A 21,819-nucleotide genomic window follows, 5' to 3' on the forward strand; every position below is an offset into this window, starting at 1 on the left:
ATACAAACAGACATGGAAGTTTTATTCACATTTATAGGGGCCATAAGAATCACATTTTAAAAATAGTACTAAAAAGCCTACCATTGAGTAACAGATAAACAATCAATATTTGATTCAAATATAGTCAAATGATATGAAAAGCAAATATGGTATCATAGAAAATTCAGCATAAAATTCCTGTAAAAATCCACTCACATGATTTTAAGAATCAGCTTGTAATTTGATCTTTAGATATGCTGAGAGCTTCTCGTGATGCTGAATTCTTTGAGCCTTTTGAAGTGGATGGGCTCTGAGGATACTCAATATTTTGCAGGACTGTTTGCTAATGAACAGAGGAAACAAGCATAAGTTTTGTGTGCTCAAATGTGTTCTTCTGACCAAGCATCACACAATTTTGTACTCACGGCATACAGGACAAGGAGTTAATGCACAGGTACTGATAAAGACAATTAAATGGAAATAGAAAACCTGACCTAGTAATAAGGTATATATGTTATCAGAACTTTATTTTTTTAAAACTGAAGTTCTTTCACCCACAGAAATGCTAACAGAATTGAAAATATGTTATCTTCCATTTAATGCCTATCCTGCACTTCTGAAGTCATGGATCAGTCAAGGATACCTAACACTGAAGATGATGAACAACAGTAATGAACCAGATACATTTATAGTTGTGAGGGGATAAAGAGAGATAAATTTTACACTTTTTTCCTTTTTTAGTGTTAACCTCACTTACAAATGTGTAATAAATAAATGTGATTCTGAGTATTTTACTTGATGACTCTGATTTTGTATTCTAAATTATTTATACTAAATAAAATACAGTTTTTTCAGAAATTTTTACTTTAAGATAAATTTTTTTTTAATTCATTTTTGATAATTCTTGGAAGCCACATTGCCTAAAGTTCAAGCAAAATCAATTAAAACTACTTCAGACACAGTATCCATCACAAAAAGAGTATTTTATGGAACATTTAGTCAACATACTGCTGTATATTTGCTGAAATACATTTATTGGCTACTTTTCATGTGTCTCCAGGACAATTACAGTATTTGCCCAGTGCTGGAGTAAGTTTTTCCAAACTTTTCAAAGAGAGCAATGGATGAAAACAGTGTTTCAAAGTCCTAAAGAAAAGAAAGAAAAAAAATTATGTTAGGCTTAAGTGGGTTTGGCTTTTTTTTAAGGGATTTTAGAGTTCTAAATATTGTCTTCTAGTTACATTCATTATATAGATAGAATGCAAATTATGCAAAATAGTGAATATTAAATATACATTTTTACATTATATGAATATTCCCTTGAAGAGGAGCAAAATAATGGATTTAATTGAAAGCAAATATGTATTTCAAACTCTCAGCAACTAGAAGAACTGCAGAAATTTCCTGCTTTAGAAATTATATTTTGCAAATCATGGTATACAAAAGTTTATTCTCCTCCCTGGAAACCAGGCAGGTTAAAGAAAGCACAATAGTCTTGCTATATTTAAACTTTTCTACCCTGGTTAACATTGAAATAGCGGTATTAAAACAGCTACATAGGAAATAGTTTTAAAAAATTAATATCTATTAATTAAGCACTAGTGGCAATAAATTGATTAGAAGCAGGGTGATTCCTGAACATGTTTTTTCCCCAAGGTAAATTTTTTGCTTATTACATTCAATTTTTTAGTGCAAATGCTTAAAAATCTAAATTGAATAAGGGAAACACAAGCGAAGCTGTGCCTTAAGAATACAACATAAATTCAGCCAACACACAAGATAGTAAAACAAAGTGTTCTAAACCATATTTTGATTTGTCTACTTAGTAAAAAATACTCATGGTAAATGATTAGCAAGTCCATGGTATTTAAGATTAAGGTTTTAAAACCTTCTTAATAAAATTATTTCCTTGAACCTGAAGTACTGAGGATAGTATAACAATAGAAAATACTTGGTTTGCTTTAAAATGGCTTTTACTTTTAGAAAGTAACATGCCACAGATGAACTCTCAGCTTTCTAGGATCTGATGATTAATTTTTAAGGAGTTGTTCTGAATACTTTGTACTGTTTTTTATTGCCAACATGTAGCTCTGTGAAAGTGGAAGAAATTGAAACATCATGGAATGTCTGAGGCCATGAGTTAAAGAAAGGGAAAAGTTTTATCTTTTCAACACATTTCCCAATCTGAAAGGTTTCAGATTTCATCTTTAAAAGAGAATAAAAACTTTTTTTTTTAAGGACATGAAGCAGAATTATCATTCCCTGGACAATTTGGATTTAGTTACTTCACAGAGCACAGTTCAGCTGTATCAATCATCTATCAATAAAGCACCTCTGACTTCAAGTAAGATTCATGCAAACACTGACTGGGCCCACCTGTCTTTCATCTTCATTGCACTTTGTCAAACTGAGAACATATGATTTCTTACATCTCACACTTAAATTTGTTTACTATCATTCCTCCAAATTTCTGGTGCATAAATCTTAAAATAGCAAGGTAGACCTACATTCAAAATTAAATAATTAAATAATCCATGTGTGGTGTGAAAGTGAATACTATCCCATTCCTAAAGGATTCACAAGTTTACTTTTTAATGTTTCTCTATGCCTTATACTGGCCAATTTTTTATTCAACAGAAATAGCCTATTTGCATATTTTGATATTAAACTTTTAGAATGGCACAATATTCTAATTTTCAGTGTCTATTCAGCATCAGAAGCACCTTCTTACCATAGGAAACTTTGTCCATATAATTATTCTAATAAATATTATAGTATCTCCAATACAACTGCAAATGGTTTCCTTCTAAAGCAAAGCTAGTTATATTTAATTCAGTAAATTAACCAGACTAATTCTGTTCATGGGAATGGAAAAATCAACAAACCAGCTCTAGTTGCTGAGAAAGCAAGCAGATAATCCAGCAATAATTTAGGATTAAGCAGTAATTCAGAGCAGAACATGGTATCTATTATTTTTAAAACAGAAAGTATCTCATTAATTTACATGCAGGACAGTTACGTACAGTTTAACAAATTGTGAACAGCTTAGCAAGTGGTGAACTTTGGGTGAGACAGGGAAATCAGTGAAACCTGTGCAGCCACTATCAGGATAAAATCAGGAATGGGAAGGCTGAGCGATGCAGAGATCTTTATTTGCTGGAGCAGACGGTTTTTGCTATTAGGATTCCTAGCCAAACAAAAACAATTGGCTGCCAAAATTAGCTCCTTGGGACGATTTAGGAGCCTTTGAAGTGAACAGTGTTTTTGAACTGGAACTAAGCCCAGGTCCAGCTTCAAACTCAAATCAAAATGACAAAGAGGAAATTTTTTGTGCCACACACCCCCTCAGTGTAAGATTACTTTGGTTTGGCAGCTGTACTGTTTATTTTGTTATTGAAAACTATTCCACTAGATACTCACAACTGAGCATTTAAACAACTGGCTCTGATTATGATGACAGCGGTTATGTTTGACCATATTTAGGGAACATTACAGAGTCTGATGGATAAATAAAAGCATTCTTGGCTTTAGAGTTACGTTAATTAAAGAAACTTAGGAAGTATACTAGGTAAAAATTGCATAGCATGCATTTAAAATATAAATATATTTTGGGAAACAGATCTTGTTTCTATTTTTTCTGTATTTGAAGATAAAGATTTTAATCAGGTTTCAACAGAGAAATAAAATAAGGCCTGAAATCACCACCTGGCCTTGCAGGATCTACCTCACAGCACAAAGGGAAAGGAATTGGAGGCCAGGTTCTTACATTCATCTAATGGAATGGTGAAATGACCACTCAAAACATGAAGAGAAGCATAGTGATGGACTGCTCATTGATTGTGATGGGAATCATCTTGAATTTAGGCTGTTTGGTACATAGCATAGAAGTTATGAAGTTAGGTAAATAATCCTTTTGAAGAACATAGGTTGTGAATGGAGAAAAATAGGCTTCATCAAAATTATTTTCACCATCAGTTCCTCTCTCTTGGTAGCTGGAATGAATAGACTTACAAATATGAATTTACACATATTGGTAAGCCCAGTCTATAGTTTTGCTCTTGGGAGCACAGGAGCATAGAGCTGAGCTTTATGGAATTTTTCCACAATGCATTCTTAAATCTTCCCATATAACTCTCAGGATCAGAGAGCTGAAATTCTCAACACTGAGAACTACTTTGAAATTCCCAAACAAAGTTGATATAACACTTCCTTTTTAAATTTGTCCAGCTTTGACTGTTTTCACTCTAGTAAATTGTAAGTGACTCAAGTTCAGCTGACAGAGCTTCACAAGACCCTTTCAATGTATTGTATACTTGAGCTTGTGAGCTCATCAGTTCGAAACAATGGAGTCAGAAAAGGTGGCATAAAGCCACCAAAGATTTGTTTCAATCAGCACTCTGATGTCATAGATTAGACTTGCCAAATGGTTACATAGTCTATATTTGGAATGTTATTAAAGCAAATTCCAAAGACATTTTTCATCTGACTATGCAGACTTACATAAATACAGATCACGTACAAATGCTGGCAAAAGAACAAGACCTTGCAGACCTTCAGATTGGTTTGGAGGCCCTTGAAAATGACTTCTGTGATATTCTAGAAACAAATTTGTACTAAGAGTGTTTCTTTCCAAGCAATTTTGAGAGTACTGTACAATATCCCGTAATACAAAAATGCAGTTAAAAATGAGATAGGAATTACCATTGAGTATCTTCTTGGAAATTTAATGAAGTAGAAAGTAGCTGCCTCAGACAAAAGCAAGAACAGACAAACAGCAGTAGTGGATTGACTCTCAGATTCTAAGGCCAGAGAGCACTCTTATTACCATTTATTCTGAGCTCCTGCATACACACTTCAGGGTAATTTCACTTATCAAATCTCTCAAGTCCATAATAATTATGAAACTGTTAAGCATGTGATAAACTTGGAACAATAAGCATACAATAAACTCATATTATCTGATTTACAGGATAGGATAGTCTTTCCTTTCTCTGTAATTACAAAACTTGCGTTTGCTGAACAAGTAAAGATTTGGTTGCATGAATTGAGATTAAATTTGTGTTAGGCTGTACAAATATAGAACTCTTTCATGGGTTAGTAGAAGCAACTTGTGCAGAAGTTCCAAATATAAATTGCATAATGACAAGCATTCTCTGAAATGTATATCATTCCATCAATAACAGATATTCAGAGTAGTGATTCCTCTTCTGAGTCAAAAAATACTAAAGAGACAGTGTATAAATGCATTTATGTCAACCATGGCACCGTGTGCTGGGTAAAAGGCAAACCAATCCATGAAAAGTTTGCATCTGAGAAAAACTTTTTTGTAGTGCTGGAATTGTATCTGTTGCTCCTATAGAGACATTAGGTCTCTTCTGTTCTTCTCTTTATAGAATACCTATTCTGAATGTAAATTCTATTAGGAATTAATGGCAGAAGGAATAACTGAAAAACGGGCACAGCTGCTGGAATAATAATTCTATCTTCATGCTACTGAGTAGCAAAACCAGGAAACAATACTTTGAAATTAATATCCACAGGTACACACCAAGATCTTAAAGGATGCAGTGGAAAATTCTGTACAAATGTCCCTGCAGCAGGAATTTTCTTAGTGTAGGGTAAGACACTGAGCAATCCTGCTTTCCCACAAAGTCAGGAGACATCCCATGTGCACAGCTCCTTTGGACACCAGGCAGTACTGCCTAGTGTCACTGCTCAGCTCTCGTCCACAACCCCACCTGCTAAACACTAAGTGCTCATATCTAAGAGTTTCCTATGATCCTAATGCTTGTAATAGTAAAATAAAGTTTTAAATGGAGCTGTCATAGTAAGCCTCCTGATCTGCTAATATCCACAGAGGTCTCTAACAAGGAAGCAAAACAGAAACAGCAAGCTGTTAGACAAGTAAAATGTTGATCCAGCTAACTTTCAGTCTCAGCAAATTTATCAATACTGGTTAACAATAGTTCCAACTAGTACAGGGCCTTCTGACATGACAAAATGAATGTAACAACCCATTCTGTCAATACAACACAAATGTCATTTCAAGTACTCAAAACCTACTAAGCTATCCTAAAAAAGATTGATTTATCTGCTCCAGTGTTTCTTTGGGGCAAACTTTTCTCACAACTGAAACCAATTAGTGGGCCTGGCACTTGTAGTGCAAAATGTAGGTCAGCATCAAGTAATAAAAAAGTATTGACTTTTCTCTGTCTGTAAGCAGCATGAAAGGGGTGCCATGGCCTTGTCGTATATGAAAAGAGCTCCATTAATTTCACTTATTTCAACCAGGGCTGTCAAATACTAATGCTTCTATTGCACTTTTCACACAAAGTACATTGACACCAATCCTGGCCCCAGTGTAACAAGTTTACAATATTTCAGTCAGTGAAAGGGGTACTATAATTTTTAATTCCCTGTTGTACATTTAGTCTCTTTAAGCAGCACTGCTCATAAGACTTACTAAGAGATATGAGCTGGGACATTAATAACAGCTTCACACTACTTCCCATGGGCAACAGAACCTATTTCTTGGGCACAGCTTAAACAGCTAATTAGCCATTAAGTTCAGGACACAGTTGTTTGGCATAACTCTGTTTCTCTGGCTGGTGGGCACAGACTGCCAATGTTACTTTCTGCTGTGAAGAAAAAAAAAACCAAAATCTAGGAAGAGGTCTTCCATGACTTGAGGCCATAAAATTGAAAAGCTAATGTGCTAACCAATTGGGTCAACCAGCCCCTTCATATAAGAGATAATAACAAAAGCCTGGATCATGCCTTAGGGACTGGATCTCATTGTGTCAGCACAGGGGTATTGACTCCCAGGGAAGAGCCTCATCAGAGCTCCCTGCCCCACAGTTGACAAGTGACCACTGCTGTGATGAAGGGAGTAGAACTGCACCTTTCCCTATTCAGCTTACCAATACAATGCAGAGGAGGAGAAGGAGGAACTAACCTCTGCCTCCTCCTTCAACTGTCCACTACTGCTACCAGTATGAAAATCTCTACATTTTGTTCTTTCTGGTAGGAGCAATAAAGTTTTCATGGAAGCATACATGAGTTTCTCCATTTTGTGGATAGACACAGCAGAGGTCAAACTGACTCAAAATGCTATGATCCTGTTTCCCTCTAGTCTCTATAATTTGTCTTCTAAACTGACTTTTCTTTTTTCAAGTGAAGTTTTATGGTCCTTGTTGACAAGCTTGAGGGCTCTGAGTGTGATGTCTAACTCATTCCCTAATTACCTCCTGCAAATGCAAACATCACCACCAACAATAAAACTCTTTGATTTAAAAAGACTGGGTGACTATGGTAAAAGGCAATTTTCTACTTGCTTTAATGACTTTGTAAGTCTTACCCTTTGAATCAACTTGCTATTAGATCTTAAAATAAAATGATATTGTATAGCCGTCATAAAAAGGCAACTTTATAACCTTCTGTGTTACACTTACATCAGGCAAGTTTCTTTCTATTTGTTAGTTTTAGTCTTTTATTATGATAATGTGTTGTAAAAAAGAATCAGGAAATTATGTTCACAGTAGGAAATTTAAAAACACTATTTTAATATCCTATCTTCCAAACAGAAAAAGAAAACATTAATTGCTATTTAATTTATGTAACAAACATTTCATTATTTTTACCCTTAATTTTTCATGGATATTTATAACTATCACTGACTCTTACATGTTTTTATTTTATGAATTAAAAATGAGAAGGCCAAACTCAAACAGTGCTTGCTAGAAATTGTGAAAGATTTCTAATGATGGCTCATGAGTTTGAAAAACCACTGACTTGATAATCACGTGGATTTAAATGTTTTTTTGTCTGATGTGTCAAGTACGAGCAGCACAGCCACGTGTGCTCCCTTGGGACAGCCAAACATGGGAATTATAACTCCATTCCTATGTTTCTGGAGTATTGGAGAAAGGAGTGTTCTGCTGCTCATCTGTGCTCACTGAAGTTTCCTTTCATTGCTCTGCATCTAAATTGTGCTAATTTGTGCTTTGGAGATAGTTGGAGGCAACTGACAATCAAGCTCTAAAACTTCTTGTCCTCATCTGTGCAAGGTAGGAGAGGATGTGTTCTAGGCTTGAAAAGAGCCTATTTTAGCTCCTGCATGGTTAGAAGCAGTTCAGAGAAAGGAAGAAAAGTGTATCCCCTTTCATAGCTGCACAAATTAAGCTATGACATGACAGAAAATAATGATGCTCTTCAAAATGCAATAGTTTAAGTCACTGTACAAGGAAAGCACAACTATTCCTAAACAAGTAAGATATTCTGTGATAGCCATGTTCATTAAGGATTACAAATGTGTCAACCCTTAATGTCCTTTCTCACAAGCAAATTATCTCTGGGTTTCAATAGAAGTTCTGTGCAAGGAAGGACAAAGGAAAAGAGAGGAAGGACTTGGTCCAGTAAATTATTTTTTCCTGTAAGTATTGCCTCTGTAAAATTAACCTGGGATCTGAAACTAGGCTGTCCTTTTTGTCATGTGTAATTTAACTAGCAATGAAGATTTGTGGTCCAAATTTGCATTTGTTACATTTACTTGGTACCCTGCAGTCATTGTGGTTGCCCAAGGGGAAGGAAGGGTGGAATTCCCAGCTGTACCCTCTACGTTCATTTATTCCATTTATTAATGATCTGCAAGCCAAGTCACTGTCTGGTCCTTCCTCTCAAACATGGACTAGCTTTGCAATGCTTTAGAAAGAAATGCAGTCTCTCTTATAAATAACTGTTCAGTTAATTAATTTCTTTAAGTGTATAAGGCTAACCTAAAGAAGAAGTCACCTTGATGTAGACACTTTCCAGGTACCTTGAAACCTGTTCAGAGTCAGTTTCAACATTACAAGTATGGTTTCCTGCACAAAGTTACAGTGCACACTCTACCATACTTTAGGCAATGTTATGAAACAACATCACCCAAATTCTATTCTGCATGTCTGTATGTGAACCAAAATTGCCAAAGATAATACTCTATTTTTTCACGATGTAGCCTTTTTTTACAAGTAAATTAAATTAGGAAACCAATGTGAATTTCTCTGCAAGCTATTTCATACTTGGATACCCTTGAACTTTACTGAATCTGGGCTAAAAAACAAATGTGCAGTTGAAATAGTTCAGTAAGTATTCAGAATCCCAAGAGGTGTTTATTTGCTATTGTCATGCAAGTATCTAGCTCTTACAGTGTATTTTAACAAAGTATCTCTGAAGAGGGGAGTAGAAGTTCATCTTAATCTATTTAAGATTCATAAATAACATTGGCAAGAACAAAAACACTCTAATGAGAAATATATAGGCCTTTAAAGAAGTTGTTAAATCTGAGGTGGAGCCCAACACACATTCCTGAGTACAAAAACCCACAGACTTAAAAAGCATCTGATGAAAAAAGTAAAGGATGTATTCTTACAACAGTATTTTTAAAGCAGCTTCTTGTCCTGTCCATCACACACACTCCACTAGCAACAGGCCTTGCATTAGAAACTACTGCACTTAGGGACAAATATCTTGACTTAGGCCATTTGTAAGCTGCCCCCTTCATTGTCAAATCTGTTCAACTACCACATTCTCTTTTCAGCTGAAAATAAGCCAGTGCCAAGTGTTCACTGCCAAGAAAACTCAGAACCACTTTTAACCTGCTAGGCTAAAGCCAGAAAATATTTAACCTGCCAAGATCAAGTTGCAACTCTCTGTAACTTACCAAAATCATGCCACTAGGAGTTAAGGAAGAAAAATTCTGAGTTGAAATCCTCAAATGAAAGTATTTTTTATCTTATTTAGCTTCTGATATGCAGCAAAACCAGTACTTCATCTAGACTTCATCTGGTTTCCCATGGTTCTGGATGACACTTTCTAACCTGATTATTTTCTGTGATTAACTTACTAGATATGCAGATCAAAGGAGAACAGTGGATGATGCTGTCTGAGCTTTAACAAGGCTTTCAACACAACCTCCCAGTGAATCCTTTTAACCAAGCTGGTAAATTATAGTCTAGATTTGCAGACTAATAGATGTAATTGCTGCCTGGAGTCTCAGGTTCAAAGGGTAGCAATGAATGGCTTCTCCTCAACTGGACCTGGGTACCAACATATTTCCTCAGGTGCTATCTTGGGGCCTATCTTAATATCTCTCTCAGTGGCCTGGAGGAGGAGATGGAATGCACTCTCCTCAGGTTCCTGGATCACACCAAACTAATGGGTGCCATGGAGACACTGGAGGGCTGTCACTCAGAGTGATGCAGACAGGCTGGAGAAATGGCCTGACAGAACCTTACAAAACACAGGATGGACAAATTCACCTGGCACAGACTCATCCTAGAGGAAAGCAGGCTGGAGGCTGACAGCCTGGGCAGCAGCTCTGCAGAAGAGGAGCTGCTGATCCTTGTGGGCGAATGGCTAAACACAAGTCAGCATTGTGTCCTAGCACTGATGAAAGCTAAAGAGAAAACCAGCTTTTCTCCTCCAGAAATACAAGCTACCTTCAGAAGAGATAGAAATGATCAAACATGAATATTTCCTCATTTTGCAGGAAGCTTACTTTGCAGATGGGCTAACACTAGAGAAACTACTCATCTCTCATCCAGTGTTTACACATGCTCTCATTAATCAATAAAATAGGAACAAAAGCTTTTAGACTAATACCTATTGCTATTTTTTCTGTCTGTATTTACTCTTTTATATGATAACATATCTTCTTTATGTGTCATGTTTTCAGTGGCACTTTTTCTTCTGTGTAAATCCACCAGTTCTTTGATACAGTTCAGAAACAGCATCAGCTACAGCGATTACTCACTCCGGTGCCACAGACTTGTTTTGGCATTGGCATGAAGTTAGTTCTGACAAACTTGCTGATTAAAAGCTTTGGGGAGAAGAACATCTAGTATTTATAGCCAAACATTGTTACAGATTCAACATTATTCAGAAAAAAATATATGGATTACACTTATTGGCACAAATTTTAAAAATAGTTTGCTGAGCAATTAAAAAACTAAAACCCTGCTGCATTGGTTCTGATATGAATACATGCTATGTATATATTAAATGCAACAACTTGTGCAGCAAGTCTGTGGTCGTGCATAAGCAAAAGTTTGTTTCATTTTTCAGCTGGATAACTTCTGAACTAGACTCAACATTTTGCTGGCCATGCTGAGGAAAGAATTTAGCCTGAGACTTTAACATCTATGCCTTTAATGTCTATACAGAACTTTCAATGTATAGCTGAGTAGGACTATATCTTATAAATGAAGAGGAACTGGGAATTTTTACAATGTTTTATATGCTAATTTATTCATTGACAATGTAGTAGCAATGTAAGTTATACTGTGAAGTTTCCCATACTTCTCTGAGGACTTCAGATTTGAACTGAAGTGTGAAAATTCTTTAAATAGCAACACATTTTGGCCTTCCTTTTGCCAAAGGCTTGGGCATCTGCAAAAACTACAAATCATGCCAAACCCTTTGAGTGATATATGGAGGACCACAATCCACTAGGAAATAAGCTAAGACGAAGTCATTCATTTCATTTAGGTCTTTCAGTGGGATTTGAACCATCCAGCCCACAAACCATGTCTCAGGAGATTGCAGTGTACATCCAGCCCACAGTAATAATGATTCATATACATATATGTGTATATGCTTTATTGCTACCTTTAGCTGGATTAAAAGCAATATATCAAATTTTATATTTCTGCTTCTTTTATTACCTTTCTAGCACTTGATCAGCTGATAGAGGCAATAATGAAATGTTTTTTTATAAACTGGAGTTTGTAAGTCCTGTCCTGAGAATGTAATATTTCAAAAAAGAGCCTAAGCTTTGGGGAAAAAACCAATTACAGAAACAGCATTAAAAATGCCAAGCACTGGGCAGAAGCAATTCTGGATCAGTTTAAAAAAGTGATTGATGAAACTCTAATCTGAGCTGAAGGAACAGTTTCACGACAAGCTGCGATCATTCCACACACTTCATTAGCTGCCATAATTAGCCTGGTGTTTCAATTTGTTAGAACTGGTGGGGACAATTTTACTCAGAATGCAAACATCAAAAAACAGGGTGCCTCAGACTTCAGAAGAGGCTGATGAGAAGGTTTTCTAGTCTTTGTTAACTAAAAGATTAATTACAGCTGATGGGAGGCTGTATTCTGATTGTCACTCTGTCTATGTGCATTACTTTTAGCATTAGAAGATAGACATGGTTGACACTACACTGCTCAATCAAGCAGCTTTGCATTAGTGCACAAAGTCTGTTAATATGCAATGTTTTTATTATTTCTCTTTTTCCTTTCCCCTCCCTAAGTTTACGGCTCTCACACCTAACAAGTTATTCTTTAAAAGAGCAGGGTGTTTGGTTGGCACATGCTGCCATTTCTTCACATGACTACAGGTGAGAAATCCTGACACATCTCAAAGCTACAAGCCAGGAATATTATTACTTTTTATTATCACAATCAGAATGTAAATACCTTCTCAAATAATCTCATTATGAGAAGAAAACCCAGGACAGTTGTGAAAGTGGTACTGTGTGTTTCAGCCTTTGTACCTTACCCCTCTACCTCAGGTGTGGTTACCTCTATACATTAACTCATCAAAGCTTGTAAGGTTGTTTATATGGACGTGAAGTTTGAATTTGAAGTGGAAAGGTTAGTCCTGAATAATTCCATAACTTCCATTCTAGAACATTAACACATGGCAAATCACCTACTCATAAAAACACTCCTGATGTGGATATGCCTTTCACTTTCCCTACAAGTATTATCAACAAAAACTGTAAGAGAAGAAATAATAGAGCTTATCATGGTAGAATATCCTTTTAATCTGAGTTGGTAAAGGGCACGTTGGACCCAGCTCTTCATTGCATTACATGAATAAGCACAGAAGTGTATTCCAAAGTGGATATCATTCCATGATTTAAAATGGGGCAAATTAGTCCAGAATTGATTCATAATATAAATTTTGAAGAAAGAAGCAGTAGACTGTTACGTCAAACCATTAAGACAACAAGCAGTCTGTACTACTTCCCATGTCTCATTCATTCCAACATAACTGCACAAAGCTGTTACTGTGGTTTTTCCTATACAAGAAATGCAGGTTACTCTAAAATCCATTTTTATGCGCTGAAGTCCTACTGCTCTGAGAATAATGTACTTTGCTCCCTGGAGAGAGCATCAAAACAAACAAAAAACGCACAAACTTACAGCCTTTCTTTCAACCTGGGCTCATACCTGGCATAATATCTTAGAACACCTGTAGGTGTTATTAGCGTTTAAATTATAAAACTCTACAATCATAATGAGTCAGTGTAGCAAAATCTCTAATTCAGACATCATTTCAAGATGCAACAGTCTGAAGTCCTATGTGAACCTGTTGCAAGAAAGTCATCAAAATATGTGTCTCTCATCTTAGACCTCAATTTTTCAAACTCACCAGCAATGTATGTTTAAAGATGAGATTTTACAAGTCTACTTTTCTGAGAAAATAGGTGACACCATTTTTCCTAGAACATTCTGTCTGAATGGCATGAATTTACATATTATGTTCATTATGGGTCAGATTCTTATCTTGTGCCAATTGGCCCAGCTCCATGGATGTATCCCAGTTATGCTAGGGCTGAGGACCAGCTCTCAAACCTGAAGCTTTCAACAGTTGTATGGCCCACATAATTCTCAGAGGATTGTAACCTCTGAGATAAAGTAACCAAAAGCTTTTGGTTACTTTAATTTCAACTCCATTTAACAAGCACAAACAAGGTCTCGGTGAGTATTATCAAATAATAAGTAGCTTGCTTTTGCAGATAAGTTCCATAAAGAATTTTAAGTGACTTCAAAATATAGCCTTTTTAATTCAATATTGTGGTAAATTGAATTGAGTTGAAATACATTATGTTTGACATACATATAAAAAAATCTACTTAATTCCAAGAATACTGAACAGTCTATGCAAAACTGATATGAAAAGGCAAGGCCATGGATTTCCCAGTTTAGTATACAGATTTTGAATTCCAACAAACAAAATCATATCCAAATAGTCAACACCTAAAACCAATATAAACAAATTAGGTGTAACACTAGTATCTACTGTTTCTAGATTAACTGATTTTTTTGCAATTTAAAGCTGTGCCACAAATTATTGTAATGCACACTAAGCATATATTGAAGGAATTGGGCAAGATACTCTATTTCTAAAGTGTTTCTGATTAAATAAGAGGCTTTAAAATGTTTAAGCAATGTGTAAAATGGAAATTATTTATAAAGCTTAAATATACATACATCTCACTCACAGAAATACTGGCTAAACTCTTACTAAAAATGCAAGGTTTTCTTTTATACCACTAAATGCAAGTTACATTATTAAATGAGGAAGGTAGGCAAAGCAAGACATTTATTGTCCAACAGACAAATGACAGAGGATTGCTAGTTAGACAGTCTAATAAGTGCCATCTAATTTTCTCCTTCGAATCAATTTATTCTTCAAAGCCTTGGATCATCATCAAGGGACTGCATTTTCCCGCTGAGAAATTACAGAACTGAAAATCAGGTTTTATAAAATATTCAACTAGTTGCCCACAAACCCTTACAAATAACCACTAGAAAGGATTTGATTAGACTAGTGGTGACAGTATCTCTTCTTATGCAAATAATTGAATGGTTTGACTCTTCTCAGATACTACTTTGTAGCATTATTTCAAAATCAGACCTGGGTCTGTTAATATGCAAGGTTTTTATTATTATTTATTATTTTTTATTATTACAAAATTATATACATCAGACCCTGTGACTCATCAGTAACCACTAGAAACTTTTTTCAGCCTTCCAGTTATGCACAGATTCTTTTCTGCATTTAGTTGAACATTAGCCAAGGGTACAGTTTGCATGTTTTTATTTACTTCAGAGTGTTAACCATCTTTCTACAACCAAGAATGTAATTTGAGTAATAATTATTAATTGTATATCAAGAATAGCATTTTTCAAAAGCAACCCAACAGTGGTGATCTTAAGGATTTTCTCAAAGAAAACAATCTACAACTCAGAACCTTTCCAGTGAGAGCTCTGAAAGTAATCTTCATAACAAAATGTAATTCTGTGAATAAGTCAGAGTCACAAGGAACCTGGAAAGATCATTATGTAAGCTGTCAGAAGTAGGAATTGTCGTTTGCTTTCCTGGAAAACTAAATGGGTGCATCTTATAAAAGAGACTTCATTCTAGCCTGTGAATGAGAGGTAATGTCTGGTGTTCCCATTTTTGAACATGGCACACTCCTGCTTTCCTCAATACCTTTCCTTCTCATCAGTACATTATGACATTTACCAAAAAAATAGAAAAAGAGATCAGAAGTAGAAGTTGCAAAACTGACTTTAAGATACCTTTTGTTACCCAGTTTAAAAGACCACCTGCTTATTAAGTTCTTCTGTGATATTAAATTGGGCAACACTGCTCTTTTTCTGTACTATCTAATCAGGGAGCCAAACACCTATGCTCCATGGAGCTCACAGCTCTGAAGAGTAATACTGTTGAGGGAATCAACCTATGTGGAGGAAAGTAATCACTATTTACAGCAGCATTCTGGCTCCAAGTGGTTCTTCTGAGAGCAGAAAATACATGTTACAGGTAGAACAAACAGACTTTTCATGGATAGTACAGTACATATTGTTATTGGACCAGATCCTTGGATTTAAATTATTTGTTTTGGTTCAGAACTCAGGATACCAAAGAAAAAAGAGAGAAAGCAGTGTTTTGTTGGAAGCAGATAATTGATAACTCAAACTAAGGGTCCACTTGGAGTATCTGTATAGATACATCAAGTCATGCCAGCAGTAACAGCAATACGGGAGCCACGTCATGGGCTGGGGGTCACTGGAGTGCATCCCACTTTGGCAACAACCCTTATTATCCCTGACATGGCTCATAAGGAAACCAGGATTGGGACAAGCAAACTCTTACAGCCCATCTAATAATTCCCTTCTGGCTGCCACATTGTGTGAGATCTGTATTGCCTAGGAAAACACACTGAGGTTGGTTGGAGAACTATGAATCTGATATTCCAAATATGTGCTAGCACTTCTCATGTACATTAGTAACTCCTGTCACAAAGCACACTGGTAAATATGGCCTTTAAATTTTTAAAAGGTAATAAAGCTGACAGTTCAGATGCACATTCATTAGCCAGTATCACACTGTACTAGAAAATTTTATTGGATAATCTTTTTTTCTAATTAAAGTGAAAACAAGCAAATTTCTTTGATAAAACGAAGCCACAGTCTCAGCAAGAAAGAATTCAAGATTTCACACAGATCATACCTATGATCTCAAGTCAAATCACTGGAAGGTTAGAAAAATGGAATTAAGGTGGGGTTTAAGTAAATTTCAATATAGACAGGGATGGAAAAGCACAAATAGTGTATCAAAAATTCTGCCTCATAATGACATCATCCACTAGACATGACTGTTTTATGTGTTGGCCTTACAAGAGATAAAACTAATTTTCAAACAGACAGAATCTCTTTCCCCCACTACAAGAATTTTTTCTGTTTTCTCTATTAACCCAGATTGAAAACCTGTCAGTTCTTGGACAAAGAGCCAAATTTATGCCTAGTGTAAAGCAATGAAACTATACTTTTCATTATACATATGTTGTAACATTCTTTATATAAATTCTGGCTTGAAATATATAGTCATTTTTATCTGTTATATGTGTCATGATTTAATTAAATACTTCTGCAACTTCATGCAATCACAGTTGAAGGCAATCACTGTTCAACAAAATTGACTGAAGCTGTTGATTGTGCCTTTATCTACCCTGGCTGAATCTGAGCCTGTAATTCTCTGCCTCTGGTGACAAAGATGGAAGTGATATAATTTACACATGGAGCAACTATTGCCTGCTCTAATGGCTACACAGTACAGTGTGAAAATGCCAGCAGCGTTGACCACACCCCTGCTTCCATTGCTCCACCCCAGAAGTAGAATTGTGTTGGTGGTGAATTACAAGAGCTGTGTTTCCTAGCCCAGGCAAGGCCATGATTATCAGAATTATTTGAAGTTGATATTTGATTAATGCTGGCAATATTGTAGAAGTGATTTCCATTAGACAACATCTAATTATTTAATTATTTCCCATTATTAATGGAATGAAGCCATTCAAAACAAACAGCTAGAATGAATGTTTTGCAGGAAGCTCATAAACATCAATTCATACATGTAGAAATCTTACTAAAATTATATCAAGCTGGCCTGTTGAACTTGAAAGGCGTATTTTATCCCAATCAATGCATAAAAGTAAAATTATCTATAACTAAGGCATGTTTCTCTGCTGTACAGTTCAGCCGTAATGATCCCCACACACTGCACTTGCACATCAATTATGATAATCATAATCACGGTCGTTAAGCTGAATGTTCATTATTATCAGGATGCTGGTGACAGCAGATTCAATCACCGGCTGCAATGGGCAGGCAGTCACAGTCCCACCCAAGTTTCTGCAGACAGCGTTGTGCCACATTAAATCTACGATGTGTTCCACATCCCACTCCATTCCAAAAGCTGTAGACGGTAAAGGTCAACTTTATGTTCTGTGCAATATGCTTAGGTTCTCTAAATTAATTCTTTGCAGTCCTGGGTATTTTTATGCTTTGTAGATAATAAAATTCTGTTTCGGGCCAAAATGCCTGTGCAAATAATGAAACTGTGATTCAGTTGTACTGTAATTCACCTATAATAAGGCATCAGAGGGAAGAATCTATCAGAATGGAACATCTTAAACTATCACTTCCTGAATTTTACAAATAAGAAAAAATTAAATGCTGCCATTAAAGTCAGTTTTCTAAAATGCATATGCAAACTAATTCCAATAGCGATTAAAGACTGTAAGCTATTATTTCTGCCTCACCAAATATGAACATATGTGAGTGTTTTGATAGCTGAAAGACTATAGTTAGTGTATTTGATCCCTTGGCTATCCATCTACACTGGAACCTATCATTGTAGATTAAATTCCTAGCGACTAGCAAATTTTTTATATTGAAGCTTCTTACATTAATCCTATCAAAGGCATTCCCATGTATTGAGATAGATGGTGTAAAACTTAAAATATATAAGCAGTTTTATGTTTTAAACTGATTTACTGAGTAAACTAACTAGATTCAGTTTTACTAAAGGTCTAGTATTTCCATTCCTTCCTTGTTTATAATGAAGAATTGGAACAGAACACTTTTTCCCTTAACTCAAACTTCTTTGAAATGTAAACAGAGTGAGATAAAAATATCCGGATTATAACTAGATGAAAAAAGAACTACTAACTTTTCCTCACATAGATATGGTAGTTATTATGTTTAGAGGAAGCCTATGCTAATATCCTTTCATTTTCTGGAAGAAATGTAACAAGGTAATATTTTTCATTGTTGCTCATTTTGCTTCTAAAGTAATTATATAATTTACATACTAATCTTTTTGTGACTTGAATTAAATTGCATAGTAATAAACACATGAAAACCTCCAGAAAATACAACTAGGATGTGCTCGTGCGCACACACACACACACACACACATACACACACACTCTCAAAGAAACTTTCTGTACTTAATATTAAAAAAAGCCACCTACTATCAACTAACATTAAATAATTCCTCAGCAGCTCAGACAGGTCACTGATGAACTGACCACTGACTTGACTCCTTGGAAGAACTTACACAGCCTTATCAGCAACAACACAAGAAACTTGTGTAGCATAAGACTGTTAGAAACTGAACAGAGATCATGGCAGTGTTATCAGTTATTTAGGTTGTAATAGAGGCTGCATCCACAAAGATATAACCTTGTGGTAAACTCAAAAGAGGGTTATGTTCAGCAGACAAGCTATTAAGCAAAAACCCTTTTTGTTTTCTACTATTTTTTTACATGCCAGTCAGTCTTGTGATTCATTAGAACAGATAATTTTGTTCATTGCATTGATATATGCAAAGTTTTCATAGAGTTTAGAAATAAGTGACACAGAGTTCTATCAAATTTAACAGTTAGGAAAGTATGACCTCACACCTGCTTATAGGCCTTTTTCCATTAAACTGCCATGAGGAGTTTGAGGTTTTGAGGTTCATTTTTGGATTTTTTCCTGATAATAATGACCCTTTAAAGCATTAGGTATGTCATAAATAGCCCTTTTCTCCTCTTATCTCTCTGCTGGGGCAAGGGGCTCCTAATGGAAGCTTCATATTGATTTAGAATTGGGGTTGGAATGCTCTGTGTCATGTTGGGTTAATGTATACAGCCATTGACCACCAGAGATTTAGGTTGGTATCTATCCAAGATCACAAGTAGAGTTTTTAGCTAAGCCCATGGTTTATATATGTGTGATATGATATACAGTATGAATATCTTTAGGTTTTTTATATCATCATCTGAGCCTGAGCAAGAACTGCTAAGAACTGGAAAAGAAAGTCTTTACAGGACATACAAGCAACAGAAATAAGACATTTAGGTAGTTTTTATATATCATACTTATACTGTAGGACTACAGCCAGTCATATCTTCCACTCCTTGCCTTTGAAATTCAGAAATATTTTTGTTTGATTTTTGATGTTTTATTTGCAAGGAGATACAGTTAATGCATGTTGAAATACCAAAACTTTACTCTGAGCTCATTTTTAAACCTTAAAGTTTTGAGGAAAAATCTTTTAAAAATATTCCTTCTCAAACTAAGATTCCTTGGAGCTTGCTGTATATTTACAAAGGTTAAACTGCTCTCAAGGAAATAATTAATTATATCTTACAACATTCCATAATTGTTTAGGTAGGAAGAGATCTCTCGAGATCACCCTCTATAGCCCCCCTACTCAGCTAGAGCAGGTTGCCTAGACCATGGATTTATCCAAAGATAAAGATTATCCAACCTCTTTGGGCAACTTGTGCCAGTGCTCTGTCACCCACACAGAAAAAGAAAAAGAAGAATAAAAAAAATAGTGTTTTCTTGTGTTCAGATGGAATTTCATGCACTTCGCTTGTGTTCATTGACTCTTGTCACTGGACACTATGGAGTCTGAGAGAAATCTGGGGTCCTGTTCTTCTTTTGCTCTAATCAGGTGCTTATGCACTTCAATAAGATCTCCCCTGTGCCTTCTCTTTTCCAGACTGAAGTGTTCCAGCTGTCTCAGCCTCTGCTCCTACAAAAGATGCTCCAGTCCCCTAACTGTACGGGTAGAGAGTGCAGCACAGAGCCAAAGTCCATTACCTTTTTTGTACTCAGAAATTTTCAAGTGATTAAGATACCTAATACAAATAGGAGTAATGCAAACACTACACAAACTCATGTTCTTAGAAAAATTACCTCTTACAGCACTACAAAACCAGACATATATGAGATGCTCCTGACAAAGCAGGCAATTTAACGAGGCCTTCTTAAAATAAAAAACAGCTATTCACTAGTTTTAAGATTTTTCCAAAGAATATTGTGCTGTTTTAATCAGGTTTTCCTATAATTTCCTGAAGTTTATCCTAATGTGTAAGAGTAAATATACAACCTCTCTTAAATCAGAAAAGGCAATTCAAACAGAATGAAACTTAGGAAAATGCATATAACTGAAGGTTTACTTAATCACAGTCTTAAATCCTGATCTTGTAGGACCAACAGGTGTTGAATTCCCTCAAATTGAATTTACCAGAGAGTCAAGGAAATTTCACATCCCATCACAGCTCTAACTACATGATTTTATAACATGCTAGAAAGAATCCTATTGGATTCCATGATAGTTGGATCATACTGAAATTCACTTAGTTCTAATAAAACATCAATCTAAAAAAAGTAAATAAATTCTTGACTTTGCAGTGACTTACCTTGTCTGCTATCCACTTCTTAGGATATACTTCTCTGAAATATTTAGTTCCATAAGCTTCTTTGCCATATTTGCCTGACTTAAAAAGTGATGGCTCATACTTCTCATAATTTTTATGATATGAAGAAAATGGCAGAAACCTGAAATTAAAGAATATTTTAGAATCATTTATGGTCTTCTCTAGATGCCACAGGATTGGTGTAAATCCATGCTGCAGGAGATGAAGTGTACACATGCTCCTGATATTTTTCACTATCCTCTTAATGTTTCCTCTCAGTATTGTGAGAGGATTACTGCAATTTCTCCTGTAGCCTTTTTCAGAATAAAATTGGAGCAAAGAGACAGTGAGTTTCAACAGGATAAAATGAAGACTTTATGCACAAGGATCTAACTTGGTTCACTTGCATGAGTAGATTATTACTTTGTGTGTATCTGTACTGACAACTGGTGGGATGTGTGCAGGACGATCAGGGGCCCCTTTGCTGGCAGGTGCCTGCTGATGCCTCAGGTCCTAGCAGAGAGTGCAGCCTGTGCCAGCTGCCAGTGGCAGGCACTCTCCATGCACGGGGACAGACATCACCTCTGGAGATAGGCATCCTTGCTTTGTCACAGCCAAAGCTAAATAAACCATATTCTCATTAGCAGAACAGAAACTTGCTCATATTTATAAACCACAAAACAGAGAAATTGTTTCTTCAAAATTCACAGACTGTGTACTTTACTCTTAGGTTATAATTATGTCCTAATTAGCAATCTTTTTGAGCCAGGTTCTTTCATTTTCGGTGATAATGATGATGGACTTGCTGCTTAGATAGTGCCAGCGAGCAGTGCAGCTCCAGCTACCTGCTGGAAGGGGTTTTCAGATGGATGTCCCTAACTGCCAGGGACAACCAGAGGTTTTTTGGGTAGGTTCCACAGCAAACTGTATCAAGGAAAGTGAAAAACATCTTGTATATAGAAGATCTGCAAGAGACCCTACAAACACATCTTAGTTCCATCTATTCCAGTTTCCAGGAGAGTCATGAG

The 21,819-nt window shown here is 35.8% G+C and overlaps 1 protein-coding gene across 1 annotated transcript in view; it reads right to left on the bottom strand.

Annotated features, from left to right (window-relative positions):
• Positions 1-987: 987 nt before the first annotated feature.
• The window catches only part of SPATA17 (spermatogenesis associated 17), an 87,458-nt gene continuing 66,626 nt past the window's right edge, over positions 988-21,819 (bottom strand). Inside the window, exons 9-10 of the mRNA XM_066547839.1 lie at positions 20,795-20,933; positions 988-1,125 (exon numbers count right to left, since the gene is read on the bottom strand). Coding sequence (XP_066403936.1) covers positions 1,045-1,125; positions 20,795-20,933 — 220 coding nt within the window. The 3' untranslated portion in view covers positions 988-1,044. The remainder of the gene's footprint in view (positions 1,126-20,794; positions 20,934-21,819) is intronic.

The sequence above is a fragment of the Molothrus aeneus genome, chromosome 3, assembly GCF_037042795.1.
Source record: "Molothrus aeneus isolate 106 chromosome 3, BPBGC_Maene_1.0, whole genome shotgun sequence".
NCBI lineage: Eukaryota > Metazoa > Chordata > Aves > Passeriformes > Icteridae > Molothrus > Molothrus aeneus.